Raw genomic sequence first — 16,150 nt, 5'->3', positions numbered from 1 at the left:
CTGTAGTGGTATATTCCTCGCATACCTGTCATTTCTTAGCATGGACTGCTACAGTACTGTACTGTTGAGGACTCTCTCACAAAATAGCTTATGTAAGAAGTACTTGTCTGTTAAGTTCTACAGATTCACAACCATCCAGCACACATTACTGTCATCTTGGTTGATAGTCACATCTTAGTTATGAGTAAGTACCTTGTTTTTCCCTAGGCATGAGTTTATACAAGTTTTGTTTTAATTTTAGGTGCTTGGAGAGCAGCTTCAGCAGACTGAGACTGAAGTTATGACACTGAAGAATGCCCTGGAGCAAGAAAAAGAGGTGATGAAAGGTCTGTTGGAGAAACAGGACCTACTGGTTAAGGACAAGGATCTGGCATTAGCTCGACTTGAGGAAACTGTAAATTCTCTAACACAACAGCTACAAGAGGCAAAGACTGCTTACTCTGACTTAACAGAAAAACACATGGCAGAGATAACAAACATGCAAACATATCTATCAGAACTGAGAGCTACATGTGACGTCCTCTCTCTGCAGAATCAAGAACTGAAGACTGTTGCAGAGGAAGAAGCCATGCAGCGTAGTGAGCTTTTACAGAAAGTCGCACAGTTGGAAGGTAAGTGACACAGTTAGTGTAGTAACAGGACTTATCGTAGTTATTTATTAACTGTGGAATACTGTTATGCTGTAAGTGTCTTGCAGTTCTCTCATGTTTTCCTCCCTGTATATGTTTGTAAATATCTTGGTAATTTATGTAAGTATGCATTCAGTTCCAAAAAGTAATTACTTTTACTCTGTATTTTTCAGTGCTGTAAGCCAGTAACTTGGGTCATTTGACCAGTCCAGCAACCTATTTAAAAAAAAAAAAAAAACATGTAGATAAATAATCAAGTTAATCCCCAAAAGAACTAGGTATGGAGTGTGCCAGTTAGTGCTTTAGTGATATCAGATCATGCATAAGCTACACATAGCATATGTAGAAGTAAAGTAAGAGGCTAGCATTGCATAATTTATTTCGTTTTATTTATTTATTGTCTTTTATTTACCAAGAAAGTCCGATTGGGCACAAGTTTCATTTTGAGCAGTGGCTGAAGGGAGAAAATCTCCACATAAAATATGTATTTACAGTGAACAACAGTCAAAATTAAGCATTTTGAGAATTACTGTGCAGGTAGTATTGAGACAAATGGTAAAGACATTTATCATGTACTTTAGAAGTTATATAGTTTACATAAGTTAGAGAGACATATAAGAGCAGTGATTCGGTGTATGTTTATTGATGTTAATGAGGTAGGATTTCACTAGAGCAGGAACAGAAAATAGAGGAGGAGGAGTGGTGTAAACAGAAGTAATCAAGAAAAGCATAAGCAGACAAAGTTGTGATAGTGGAGAAGTTGAGGTAACGGTAGTAAAATGATGTGGGAAATGAGGAAGTATTAGTGGGAGAGGATTACGGTTATAGGTTAGTTGGAGGAGCAGTAGTGGGGATGAAAGAGAGGCCAGGATAAAAGTGAATGCATCAGGGTTCTTGATAGAGATTGGCAATGTAAGAGAAACAGAAAGAAAAGTGGGTTTAGTCAGGATGAGAACATGAGCATAGCCATGAGGATGTTAGGTGCTGTTTTAGAGTGTGTGGTAATGTTGTCTTGTTTTAGGGTGGGTGGAATGGGGTTCCAGTGCCTGGCAACATAGGTTGAGTAATGTGAGCTGCTTACGCTGTTATGTGATGTGGTCCTGATCGGCCGATATTTATTCTGTGAGCAGAGATATGTAAAAAGGGAAATAATGTTTGAGGATGTTTTGTAGTGATGGGCAGGTGTGCGATTTAAGTATTGTCTTGTGGGCACTAAGCAGTTGGGGGTAGTTAAGGTAATTAGGTACTTCGAGCCAGTGTAGGTGCTATAGTGCTAGCCAGTGGTGTAACCAGTTTGATAGGATGGACACAAACATAAGCTATTTTATTGTAGCAAAACTGTAGTTTATTTTTTGATGTGGAGTGAAGGTTAGGATGGGAGCTACATGGAGAAGTAAAGGGAAAAGATAAGTTGTTGCTAAAGAATACCTAGAGTAGTCAATGAGAATGGGTTTTACTTCTGTAGAGGAAACTCCATTTTTGTTGAGTTTTATTGATGACTTGAGTGACGTGTTGAACATGCCTTAACTTGCCATCAATTAAGACACCAAGAAGCTTTGTGTTAGAAGCTGTTTCAAATGATGTATTATTTGTTGATGTGATATTGATAGATTGTTCCTGTGCTCTTTATGTGGAGGTATGATGTGGGATTTTTTCCAAGATGGCAAGGATGTAGCTTTCTGTAAATTATTGTTCTATGAATATATATGCAGGGTATGCTGTAACATCTGCAGAGGTGGACATATTCTGGTGGCAGGTTGTCAGCAGCTGGTGTGGAATTTTTTTTAGTTTTAATAGGCATTTTTTGATAGAAGATGTAGATACTGATTGGAGGGAGAAAGGATTTTGGTGGTGCTTAGTACTGTTTGAGATGTTGAGGCTGGTGGGTGGTTTATTGTTAAGTAGGGAGAGGACAAAGTATATGAAATGTGTTTTGAACTGGGTAGCTATAGGAAATGAGTTGGTGGTGGTAGTTGTTGAAGGAGTTATAGTTGTTGTGGTATAAAAGTCTTTTGATTGCTTTCTGGAAAAGCTTAAAATTTCTGTTGGTGGTTGTCATGGCCCTTGTAAAGGTATTTAGTGTTGCCTCCTCTGTTTTTTTTTGTTTAGAAAGGTTCCTAACCTTGTCTAAAATATTGCCATTATTATTTATTTAACATTTATTTACAGGGAAAGTCTGACTTGGAATGATGCCAATTTTCAGCGAGGCCTGGGGTGAAATGCTCCAGTCATATGTCTTTGAAACGTGGGAGGAAACCGGAGTAACTAGAGGATACCCACACAAATGCAGGGAAGACATGCAGACTCCGCACAGAAGGCACTCCAGCCGAGAATCGAACCAGAGAACCACTTGCTGTGAGGTGACTGTGCTACCACTACACTATTATGTGGTGTTTTGTCAGTAGACCATGCTTTTCAAGCTTTATTTCTGTATAGCATGAATTGCCTGGTTACTCTTGTGAGCCATTGGGTGGGGCTAGATTTATTTCATTTTTATCTAATGGGAGCTTGTCCCCTTTAATATAAGGAGGGTCACTATCAAAAAAACACATTAACTCAATATCGAACATCAAAAGAATGAGACCGGAATGCCAGACGTTCAGATTAAAGAAGCCTCACATCAGTGAAAGTCCAAACATTGAACAGGGCAGGTGAAATGCTGTGTGAGATCGTGTTATAGCTGTCTTTGGAGTCATGCCCATTACCAACTGCAGTGCGATCTCTGAGTTGGTATATATAGTTAGCATGGAGTGTAGGGAGTGCAGGGGGGCATTGTTATCCTGCAAAAGCTTCTGTTGTTGGTGTAGTGCACTGTTAGCCTGATTTGTGCCTGTGCAGTGTTGTGACTTTTGCTGATGTAAGGCTTTGTGAATTTGAACATTCGGCATTCCTGTCTCATTGTTTTCACATTTGATGTTCTGTTAATTCATTCTTTTGATAGGGATCTATTAAGGAGTATGTTGTTGAAGTGAGTTATCATGTCATCTAGGGTAAGTATTTTAGAATATCCCAGGTGTGTGTTTATTGAGGTAGCTAATGAAGGTGTCATTATTGAAGGATGAGACTGTATGCACATCATTATAGTGTGTGTTGTATGTGCATGATTAGATTGTCTCACAGAAAAGGTTGGTAGATGGTCACTGATGGTGTCAGGTAGGCAGCCAACAGTGTTAATTTTGTTAGGGGGTGGTGGTGAGGATCCAGTCTAATGCAGGCTCCCTGTGTCTGCATTTGTCTGTTCAAGTAGCAGTAGTGATAATTTGGGTAAAACCAAAGAGATTGATGGAGTGCGTGTGATAGTCAGAGCAGACAAGAAGGTAGTCTATATTAACATTACCTATGATAATGGCTTCCTTGTTGATATTATGAGAGCTCCAATATAAGATTTATTTTAGTAATGGGATGTTGTTGCCAGGATGGATACATATGGAAGATGCATATGCCCTTGTGTTTGTTGATTTGCAGGAGAGATAATTATTTTGGCACTGGGAAAGTTGGAATAGGTAAAGGGGTAGGAAGTGATTTCAGTATGTTTTTTGTACATCATAGCCACACCACCAGTTTTCTTATACTGTCTGTCATTTATAATGATGATGTAACCTGGGAATAGAATTTCCTGGTCTTTAGTACCTGGTTTTAACCAGGTTTCTTGGGTTGTTAGGATGCCAAGGGTGTATGAGGCTATATGGTCATGTAACTGTGATAGTTTAATGTTGATGCTGCTAAGAGTTAAGTTCATCAAAAGTAGACTTACCTTGGTTGAGTGGAAGAGGAGTACTGGGGTAGCTGATGTAGTAGAGTTGCAAGTGTGTAGAGAGGGTCTAGCATTAGAATGTATATTATTGCATCATTAAGAGCAAGCTTTGATGAGAGGTGTGTGTAGTGACAAAAATATATAATTTGTTTTCACCTTTAAATTATCTGTGTGCAGTGTGATGGTTCTTTGGTGTATTTCTAATTAAAGAAAGTATGAGGTGATAGAATATAGGCTGAGTGCTATAGCAGGATGAGTGGGGGATGATTTAGAATTATTGTGTAGTGTTCTGGAAGTGACAGTGAGGTTGGGTAACAATGAAGTTCGATAATGTGTGGCATGGGCAAAAATAGTAGAAGTAGAGATAAGTGAAATAGCAGCATAATGTAGTTATAGTAGAGAAAAGTAGGTTTGAAGAATTTAATAAGGGGTGATTAGTAGAATGAATACATTAAGGGACTGCTATTTAAGTAGAGGTGGGTGGATGGAATAGTGGGGGGTGGTGAAAAAGTAGAGTGAAGAGGGAAGGACCAAAAGAAAAGTAGTGTGATGTGATATAGCTATGTATAAGAGGGAGGAGCAAATAAGTTGTCTGTAATGTGTATGATTGGTTGTAGGTATGGAGTAGGTGGGCTTAGGAAGGTATAAATGTAGTTACGGTGTGGTGGGTGAAAATTGGGGGTAGGGGAGCAAACTGATAGCTAGGAGGGTGAATGAAGATGGTTCCTACCCCTTTAAGGCCAATGTATGGCCAGAAGCGATCAGTAGAGTTGGCACTGCTAGAGCTTACATGCAAGTAACTAAAGATGCTTATTAATATAAATACTAAAGTAAATCTTGGACTGTGTAGTATTAAAAGTGGTAGACTAAAAATATAAGGGTAGAAAAACATAATAGTAATTCAGTAGTAACACAGCAAGTAGTTATCAGTGAAACTTCAGGACATGGAAAAGGGAAAAAGCAAAACAACATGGAACTGCGTTTACAAGCAAAGTGAGAGATTCACAAAAGCAGTAGCTGGAAAGAGCAATTAAGAAGATGCTGGGTGCCAACAAAAGTAGAGTTGTTGTTCGTCTTTCGGCTTTTCCCGGTAAGGGGTCGCCACAGCGGAACTCCGGTCCGCTAATGATTGGCAGTAGATTTTTACGAAACGCTGAGGTGCCAGCTCGATGCCCAACCTTCATCGAAGGCACGCCCATTTACGCATGCATGTCTTTCGAATGCTACCCAACCGCAGGGAGGACATGCAGATTCCACACAAAAGGCACTCCCAAGCCCAGCTGAGAATCGAACGGGAGAACTTCTTGCTGTGAGGTAACAATGCTACCACCGTACCACCGTGGCATTATGCAGTTCATTAATTAGAGAGGGAAAGGGAGTGGAAAAATGAAGGGCTATGTTTGATTCTAGTTCTGAAGAACAGCCAAAAAGCAGACCGCTAAGTACTGGCCAAGCAGAGAATAGACATTAAACTTGGTACCGTTTTGAATTAAGCTTGACTAGGACAACAGAATAAACAAGTAATTTTCCCTTACTCTAAGTGAAAAAAGTCTATAAGGTTTTGCCTGGCTAGATGTTATATTTACTCTGCTGCAGTCTTTGGGGGTGCAGTCCATGACTGTCTGGCTAGTGCAGGTGACTGAGGGTGAACACTTTGGGGCTAGCTCTCCAAAGAAGTTAAAGGGAGGCAATGTGCAATGGAGAGTGTGTGCTTCATAACCTGTTCATCATGTGCGGTGTGTATGGCTTAAGCATGTGCTGTGCTTCATAGTTCGTTCATTATGCGCTGTATTTACTGGCTTAGGCATGTACTCTTGGTTCTAAATTAACTTCATCTTGTTCATCCCATGATTGCTCACTTGCACATAGTTCTAGACTCTATTAAAACCTGACCTATAAGTAATAGTAAGTTGTTCAGTTGCATCATGACCTCCCTGCGATTAAATGCTTCTTGATTTCTCTCTTCTAGTTTAAAAGTATGCCTTTCAGCTGCATGCTTAACCTTTCTTTAAATATCTCCACATTCCCCAGGTATTTTATTACATCACTTAGATCCTTTTAGTTGAGTAGAATGTACATAGTTACCTTACTGGTGAATGAAAGATGTTCTTCGTGTTTCACTGTTGCCGTCATTACATTTGGGTTATCTGCTTGCAGTAGCCCTCAGCTGACCTGATTAACAAAGTCTTGGGTCCTGCGTCAGATGCTGTCCCTTCTTCCATGAAGTCAGGTCGTCAGGGGTATAAAACATGCAGCTGATGCCATTACATCAGTCTTTCTTGCCGTGTGGTGGCCGAAGCAGAAGCAGTTCGCAAGTGCCGGTCGACTGACTCCTGAAATTTTTGTTTTCGAGTTTCAGAACCGAAGTCTTCAACTAAAGCTAAGTACCCCATTGGGGAAACTTTTTCTTGCTCCTTACCGATGTCAGTAAAAGTTAATAATTGCATTACTTGTGGAAAGCAAATACCTCACAAAGATTTTCATTTGTACTGTGTTCCTTGCCTGGGACCTGACCACGATGTACCTTGCTGTCGGTTTTGTGCTTTATTTAAACAGCGCACTATCCGTCGTCTATATATTTTTGTCTCTAAATATTCCCGTTCTCGGTTTAATTATCCAGAAATGTCGTTGGTTAGCCATCCGACTACCGGGATTCTGAAAAAAATGCAAAGATAAAGACAGACACAGGCCGCCTAGGTCCAAAGCTGCCGACGACGCTTCTCCTAAGCCAGTCACCAGTTCGCCGGTACTCAGGGAGGTGCTTTCGCAGCCCCTGATACCGGCTACTTCTGATTCGCAGGCCTCTACTGAGACCCATTCAGAGTCCGGTATGCAACAAGATGCCTCAGCTGTAGAACCTGCGGATGTCTCTACCTTGGAGGGGTCCAGAGCTGCTGTGCAGGCACCAACTTCCGAGGGTGTATTCAGGCCTATGGACTTGCATATTAAACTGATGCCTCCTTCTTCATTTAAGCCTAAATCTTGAACCATGCCTAAGAAACTGACACCCAGGCCACATGCTCAGGCCTCTATGCCTAAAAAACAAATGATAAGAATGGTTGAAGATCTTATAACTTTAATCAGGGGAAGCCAACCTCCCCCTTCTAAGAGACCTAGGACTGAAGTTGTTTATGAATCTTCTGACCAGGATTCTGATTTTTCTAATTCTTCTGATCTGGATTAGCCCTTATGTACTTATGAGGATTCTGATGCAGAGGACTCTATTCCCTCTGCTTTCCCTCCAAAGGATTTTTCTTTTGGTGAAACCTTACATACTCTAAGGGAGCATTTCCACTGGGAAAGCCATGATTTTTCTGATTCAAAAAAGAGGCTTAGGGATTTCTTACTCCTGCTTCAGCATAGGCCTTTAGCTATTCCTCCTGTACTAGACATTGTTGGTGATGCTTTTTCGGAATCTAGTTTGCCCCCTGATTCTTTGCCTCCTGCTCCCAAAAAACCTGACAGATATTACAGGGTTCCTGATTCACACAAGTTTCTTTTTAAAAATCCTATTGCGGATCCAGAGACTACTTCACAGGGACCCAAGGGCATTAAGGCTTCTACTGCAAAAAAGTCCTACCCCTTCTGATAAGAAATTCCAGGGCGCTGGGTAGATGGGGTAAGAAGGTTTATACTTCTGCAACCTTGGCCATTAGGGCTTTAAATTGCCAGTTTCATATGTTAAAGTATCAACATGTTACTGGGTTGCTTAAACAGAAAAGTATGTTGATTCCTGACTGTGCTGAAAATAAAGAATTACATGATTTAATGCATTCTGCTGAACAGGTTGGTAAACATACTTTGCAATGTGGATTTGATTCATTAGAGGCCTCTTGCAGGGCTGCTGTTACTGGGTCTGTGCTCAGAAGGCATGCTTGGCTTAAGGAACAATCTTTGCCTGATCATGTTAAAGCTAAACTGTTGGATGTTTCCTTAAATCAGGACCACCTGTTTGGCAACAAAGCTGAGGAAGTTCTTAAAAAGATGGAAGATAAAGCTAAATCTATGCAAACTGTTGAGGATTTCTTGCAAGTTCAGCCTCCTAGATTTAGTAGGCATTAGCCCTCTAAGAATTGGTCCTTTCCAGCCACTTCTAGGTCTTCTCAAGCCAAACCCAGACACAGCAGAAACCCCAGATTTCAGTCCCAGGGGACACACAAGACTAAGCAGTGGAGGATTTCCGCATACAAATTTGGGAGTAGTAAGACTCCCCCTTATGGAATACTGTCTTAATGACTTGCTTTTAAAACTTCCAAGCACTTCCCAACTGAATGCTCCTTTAGGCAGAAAGATTGGTCTGCAGGCCAAAAACTGGGAACTCATTACACAGGACAAATGGGTTTTAAGTATAGTGTCCCAAGGATACAAATTTCACTTCCACATGTTACCAACACCAGGCGGGTGGCCAGATCTACCCCCAAATCAGTGGGCAGAGGCCCACAATCAAGTTCTCTCTCTCTCTTAAGCACTGGGGCTATTCAGTTGGTACCAGAAGAGGAAAAGGGACACTGTTTCTATTCGTGACTTTTTCTGGTACCCAGAAAAGGCAATAGTTGGTGTCCGGTCCTGGACCTTTCTACTCTAAACACCTTTCTGGTGATTCCAAAATTCAAAATGCTGACTCTTCATCAGCTGCTTCCTATGCTAGGCAAAGATGCATGGTTGGCAACACTAGACTTAAAAGAAGCATACCTTTACATCCCTATCAGGGAGTCTTGCAGAAGATACCTATGCTTCAGAGCAGGCTACATGCACTATCAGTTCTCTGCACTGCCCTTTGATTTATCTACTGCGCCCAGGGTATTCACAAAGTGTCCAGCTCATCATTGCATTTTGCAGGCAAAGAAATATTCAAATATACCCATACCTGGACGATTGTCTAATTAAGGCAGAAAGCCAGGACATACTTTTGAATCATCTAGCCTTTGTTCAAAGGGTGCTGACTTGTCTGGGGTACACCATAAACGAAAATAAATCACACCTGGTACCCTGTCAACATATTATATTCCTGGGAGCAAGCTTGAATACAACTTCCCAGATGGCTTTCCTCACACCAGAGAAATGGATTCATTTGACAACCTACTTCAAACAAGTGGCCACAAAAACCCAGCTATCTGCAAGGTAAATACTGCAAGCCTTGGGGTTCATGGCCTCCTGCATTCTTCTAATTCCATATGCAAGGCTGCATATGAGGAAACTACAGTGGTATCTCAATAGCCTATGGTGTTAACATTCATAGGCTCTAGAAGCAATGACTCCTATCATACCTTGCCTACGCCTTGAGTTCCTTTGGTGGGTAGAGGCCTGCCACCAAAACAGGGGACTACCATTCACACTACCCCCCTGCCACCCAAACCTTAACAACAGATGCATCAGACTATGCATGGGGGGCTCACCTGTAAGGAAGTGCATTCAGGGCAAAGGGAACCCAAGTCAAATGCACCGGCACATAAATCAAAAGGAAATATTAGCTGTACAGAATGCTCCGACAGCCTTCAAGGACCACATTCTTCCAGGACAACTAATGGTAAAGATGGGCACCACTGTCATGTGGTACATAAACAAGCAGGGGAGTACACATTCTTACCCCCTCTGCAGACTAGCCATGGCATTGTGGAACACAGCCTTGAGCTACCAAGTGAGTCTACAAGCTCAATTTCTGCCAGGAAAACTAAATACACTGGCGGACGGAGTAAGAAACCTCATGGACCCACACGAGTAGAAACTGGAAGCAAGGATTTTCAACATGTTGACAAGCAAGTGGGGGAGCCCAGCTATAGACCTGTTCGCCTCCCCCCAGAACCATCAATTGGACAAATTTTGCACAAGGATTCCCCACAAGCTAGCTTGGAAAGTGGATGCTATATCCTTCAGCTGGAAAAACCTATCAGTTTATGCCTTTCCTCCTCTGCCTCTGCTCTCCAAGGTACTACTAAAGATCAAACTGGGCAAGCCAAGGACTATTTTAATTGCACCAGACTGGCCACGCCAACACTGGTACCCCCTCTTGCACCATGTGTCATGCTTGGCCCCATGGCACCTGCCTCAGACTCCTTCCCTGTTGTCTCAGCAGGAGAACCAGATTCTGCACCCTCAGCTGCAAACCCTGAACCTAGCAGCCTGGCCAATTACCTAATCTCTCCTTTACCATCCCTCAGTAAATAAGTGATGGATATCATTTTAGAGGCAAGGAGGTCTAGTACTAGAAAATCTTATGCTGCAAAATGGAAAAGATTTTGTGCCTGGAATCAGTCCCAAGGGATGAGCGCAGCACTGCCCAATTTACCTTGGATTCTACAATACTTGACTGAGATGCTTCATAAGGGCTTGTCCTTTTCCTCCATCAGAATTCATGCCTCAGCCATTTCAACTCATTACAGCACAGAGCCTCCCCTCTTCTCTCACCCACTGCTCAAGCAGTTCCTCAGAGGGGCCAAAAATTTAAGGCCACCCAGGAGAGCTCCAACTCCAGCCTGGGACCTTAACTTTGTCTTGGAGAAACTCACTCATCTGAAGTAGTTACTTCATTTGCTCTGCAACCTGTGGGTATCGGATCCGACCTCGGATCCGAGCCGGCAGCTTTCCAAGCTACAAGATCCGAGCTCCTAGCTCCTCCCCCTACCCATAATCCCCTGCTACATGCTGTATAACCTCAGATCATTTTTTGCCGCGGCTGAAGCAGCTACCTTTGAAGAGCTCCTTGGCTTTTGGTGAGATCGTTACTTTTCTTAAACTTTTTTCTCAACTGGGAAGATTGTATTTTTTCGTGTACGTGTGAGTAGTATCCCTGGGTTTTTTTATTCGTAGTTTAGATACTCGTTATTTTTTAGAGTTAGTCGTTTTTCTGTGTGACACCCCTCCCCCCTTAGTGTTTGGGTGTGCTTGTGTGAGTTTTAGTTAAAATGGCTGAAGGGCCCAAAGCCGTTTTTTTCAAAGTGTACTGAGTGTGGCCATAAGCTTTCTCCGGCTGATGGCCACACACAGTGCGTTTTATGCCTGGGGGTGGCCCATTTATCAACGGCCTGCCCAATATGTGCGGCCTTTAATCCCAGCCACTTAGGGACAGGAAGAAAAAGCTGATCCTGGCGGGCTTGCTTCCCCAGAAATCGGCTACTTCTTCCTCTCCCGCTCAGGCTCAGGCTGCCTCGACAGCTCCGGTGCCTTCTGCGCCCCCTGCTCAACCGGGGACTCAACCTCCCTCTTTGGGTTTGAGCTCGGGGGACTCTGGTGCCTCTTCCTCCAAAGAGAAGAAGCACAAGGACAAGGAAGGGCACAAGTCTCAGAAAAGGCGGGCTGAGACTCCACCCTCAGCCCCGCCATCTACGCTGGCTAGGTCTCCCTCGAGGGTCTCCGGATCCTCCCCCTCTCGGCGCTCTTCGCCCTGTTTTTTGCTGGAGCCAGAGGAGGAGTATCGGCCTCCCTCGAGGTCGTCGAAAAGCCTCACCGACGCGGACATGGATCGGATGATGCGTCGATTCATACAGACCCAAATGCAGATGGGGGTGCTCTTGCCTCCCCCCCCTCTGGGGGGGAATGCGGCCCCCATTTTTGCTCCGATCACTCCTTCTCCGGCTCATTTTCGGGTCTCGGAGTCATCGGATCTGGGCCCTTTTGGAGCCGGGGATTCGTCGGCGCCGATAGCTCCGGTCTCTTCACCGACTGTGCCCTCGAGCGTGTCTGATCCAAGTTCTCGGGGCCGAGGGCTGATCGTCGGATCCGTGGGAGTTGGTGTGTCTTCGGCGCCGCTGGGTTTGGAGCATACCTCTCTCTCAGCTCTGACTGCATTGCTCCCGACCCCAATCCCTACCTCAGAGCCGAGGAGATTTCTTTCGGAGTCTGGCGAGAGTAGTTCTCCTTCGGCTTTTGAGGTAGTGGAGAGGGCACTGTCGAGGTCCCCGGTTCGGGCTTCGGTTCCTCCCATACCCCCGCTGCATGTGGGTCTATCCTCCGTCATTCGACCATCGTGACAGCCTGCTCAAGCCCTCCAGCTAGTTCCCTTGGAAGAACAAGATCCCATTGATGAGCCCTCTTTGGACAGTCCCACCGAGGAGGTCCCTCGTAAACGTAGGTGTAAAAGGAGGTACCTGGACTCCCCTGAGTCCATCACCACCGACACGGATTTAGATGAAGGGGAAGGTTCCCCAAGGTCACCCCCCGAAGATGTCTCCTTCGGAGACATCATGGAAATGTGTATTAGAGGGGCTGGTCTGCCCAAAAACCTTCCGCGGATGAATCCGTGTTCCTGGAGGTGTTTGAGGCAGGCCCGTCTACCTCCTGGGTGTCTCCTCCGGCTGACCCCCTGGTAGACTTAATTACTACCAGGGCGTGGAAGGAGCCCGACACCGTGGAGCCAATCCCGAGACGACCTGACAAAGTCCTTAGCCCCCCCAACGGATAGACAGTATTGGGCCAGGGGATCTCCTGTTGATGCCATGTTGGTAGCGGCTGCCACCAAGAGAGAACTCGCACAGGAGAGTTCTTCGGTTCACCCGCCGGATAAAGAATCTCGAGCTCTGGACCGCATTGGGAAATGGATGTTTGCTTCAGCGACCTTCTCGATAAGGGCGCTGAACTATATGGTGCATACCATTAGGCTACAGCGAGACTTGATTAAGGAATACGCTGCAGCCCCCCGAAGTCCATGTCGGTCGAGGACAAGAATGTTTTTTCGACTCATATGCCTACTCTAAAATCCATATCTAACACGTCCATGCGGCTACTCTCCTATCATCTTGCGACGTCACGCCTGGCTCCGTCTTTGCGATTTTGTGGCTCCCTTCAAGGTGTCCTTTGCGAATGCGCCCTTTGACGGGTCTTTGCTTTTTGGCAAGACCGTTCGAGAAATGCTGGTCCAAAGCGAGAAGGATGGGAAGATGCTGTCTGCTGTCAGGTTCTGCTTCTCTAATCCCCAACGATCCTTTTCAAGGAATCAGAGGCGACAAAAGAAGCTGTGGTTCCGCAAGTCTCAGCAGTCCCATCCAGCTTCGGACCCCTCGTCCTCTAGAGGCAGAGGAGGACAAGGTGGGCGCCGGCCCAGAGGCAGAGGGGGACCACGTAACTTCGGGTCTAGAGAACCTTTCTCGGACAGACCCGCACAGCAGCCCTGAGGGCATACCCGGCTGTCCCTCTCTGGAGGCAGTCGGGGGGCGGTTGATGGAGCACCTGTCAAATTGGGAGTCCATTACGACAGATCGATGGGTGCTCCGTATCATATCCAGAGGTTATTTTATCCCCTTCATAAACCTTCCCCCCACGACCAGACGCCTCCCCGATGTACCACACGATCAGAGGGAGGCAGCGGCTTCAGAAGTATCGAAGTTGCTAGAAAAAAGAGTAATCCAGCCCGTCCCCCCAGACCAGTCCAGATTGGGTTACTACTCCAGGTTCTTTTTGGTGCCAAAGAAGACTGGGGACCTAAGACCCATTCTAGACCTTTCCGCTATGAACCTGTTCATTCCCAAGGAAAAATTCTGGATGGTCACCCTCCAATCAATTCTCCCCTTTCTGCGGGAGAGTGACTGGATGTGCTCTGTAGACCTCAAGGATGCGTACTACCACATATTGATGCACAGACGATCCAGAAGGTTTCTCCGCTTCCGTCTGGGAGCCAGTCATTATCAGTTCAAGGTTCTTCCGTTTGGCCTCACCTCAGCCCCCAGGGTGTTCACCAAAGTCATGGCAGTGGTTGCAGCCCACCTGAGACTTCAGGGCATTCAGGTCTTCCTGTACCTAGACGACTGGCTCCTTACTGCCACCAACAGGCATCAGCTCTGCGTGGCAAGAGATTACGCTCTGACTCTTGCCCAGAGCTTAGGCATCTCAGTGAATCTACAGAAATCCTTTTTGCCCCGTTCAGGTCCTGGAGTTCATAGGGGCCAGGTTGGATACCTGTATCTCTCGAGCTGCTCTAACTTCAGACAGGCTGAGCAGCTTGTCATTTCAGGTACTAGCCCTTCTTCAGAGTCCTGCTCCGGTGGCAGAGTTAGTCCTGAGGGCACTAGGATCTATGGCAGTGGCGATCGGTCTCTCCCTTCATGCACGTCTGCGGATGAGGGTATTGCAGTGGACCCTTCAAGTTCAGTGGTCGCTATTACTCCACCCGTTGAACACTCCGATACCACTGAGCAAAGTTTGCAAGGACTCCCTTCTTTGGTGGCTCCACGCGCGAGAACTGAGGGAAGGGAGACCCTTTGTGATTCCCCCGCCCCAAGCCACGTTGACCACGGATGCTTCTCGCCTCGGGTGGGGGGGCATTGTTCGGGCAGAACCGTCCAAGGCACGTGGACTTCCCTAGAGACCGCTTTGCATATCAATGTCCTAGAGATGAGGGCGATGCTTCTAGCATTGCACGCTCTCCATGACCTTCTCCCTCTGGGGACTATTACAATCCAGACGGACAACATGTCAGTAGTCTGGTACATAAACAAACAGGGTGGAACCAGGTCTTACCCCCTTTGTCGTGAGGCTATGAGAGTTTGGGAATGGGCGATATCCACCAACCGGTTTCTGGTAGCAACGCACATTCCGGGACGGTCCAACATATTAGCGGACAAACTGAGTCGAGTAATTCTCACTCCGTACGAGTGGTCTCTCAATCCATCTGTTGCGAAGCAGATCTTCCGCAAATGGGGTTGGCCTTGCTGCGATCTTTTTGCTTCCCCATTAAACACAAAATGCAGCGAGTACTTCGCAATACTTCCCCCCGAAGGGGAAAATCCCAGAGACGCTCTAGTTCATGCTTGACCTCCCGGTCTCCTTTATGCTTATCCCCCCCTCCCGCTTATGATAAAGTTCATACAGAAAGCCTGTCGGTTTGGGAGCAGAGTTATCCTCATAGCCCCATTCTGGCCATGCCAGATCTGGTTTCCTTATCTGCGGTCTCAGAGTGCGACTATACTGGATCCCATTCCAGACCTGATCTCGCATCCTGCAGGATACCAAACCCCGAACCTGACGAACCTCAAGCTTGCGGCTTGGTTGATCCAGTTCCACTGATGGCTAGGACTCCCAGTATCTCATCTCCTGTGAAGGCCATACTAGTCGTGGCTCATAAGCCGGCTACCAGGAAAATTTACAATAGTAAATGGAAACGTTTCTCCATCTGGGCTAAAGACAAGGGCCTGGATCCATTTACAGTTCCTATTCCGACTATCCTGGACTTCCTGTCGCTGATTTTTCGGCAGGGAGCAAGTGCTTCTACGGTTAAGGTGCAGTTAGCAGCCATCTCCCATTTTCATGTGGGAGATAGCTTAGGGTCCTTGGCATCTACAAAATTATGCAAAACTTTCTTGCGGGGCATCTTTCTTTTGAAGCCACCTGTGAAAGCTGTGGTACCCCATGGGATTTGAGTTTAGTCTTACAAGCCCTAACAAGTCCAACCTCTGAGCTTGCGGCCTCGGTTCCATTAAAATTCTTGTCTTGGAAAACGGCCTTTTTGGTGGCTATTACTTCGGCCAAGAGGGTTTCAGAACTTCAAGCACTGTGTATGAAACCCCCTTACCTCATTTTTCACAAGGATAAAGTGTCCCTCAGGACTAACCCGTCTTTCTTACCTAAGGTGGCTTCAGAGTCAAATATCAATCAATCAATAAATTTACCCGTGTTCTTCCCAAATTTTCAGAATAGAGGGGAATACAAATTGCATAAACTGGATGTACACAGACAACTGCGTTTTTACTTGCACAGAACTAAGGATTTTCACAAGTCGGACCAGTTGTTTGTGTCCTTTGCAAAGTCAGCCATGGGTAGAGCCATTTCCAAAGTAACC

At 45.4% G+C, this 16,150-nt stretch overlaps 1 protein-coding gene across 2 annotated transcripts in view; it reads left to right on the top strand.

Moving 5' to 3' along the window:
* The window catches only part of GOLGB1 (golgin B1), a 1,744,011-nt gene that overhangs the window by 1,128,139 nt on the left and 599,722 nt on the right, over nt 1-16,150 (top strand). For both annotated transcript variants that reach the window (XM_044087881.1, XM_044087880.1), the window contains exon 10: nt 242-611. In XM_044087881.1, the coding sequence (XP_043943816.1) occupies nt 242-611 (370 nt within the window). The remainder of the gene's footprint in view (nt 1-241; nt 612-16,150) is intronic.

This window comes from Protopterus annectens, chromosome 11.part0 (genome assembly GCF_019279795.1).
Source record: "Protopterus annectens isolate FY-2018-M chromosome 11.part0, PAN1.0, whole genome shotgun sequence".
Lineage (NCBI taxonomy): Eukaryota > Metazoa > Chordata > Ceratodontiformes > Protopteridae > Protopterus > Protopterus annectens.
This window is presented reverse-complemented; position numbering and strand designations above follow the sequence as displayed.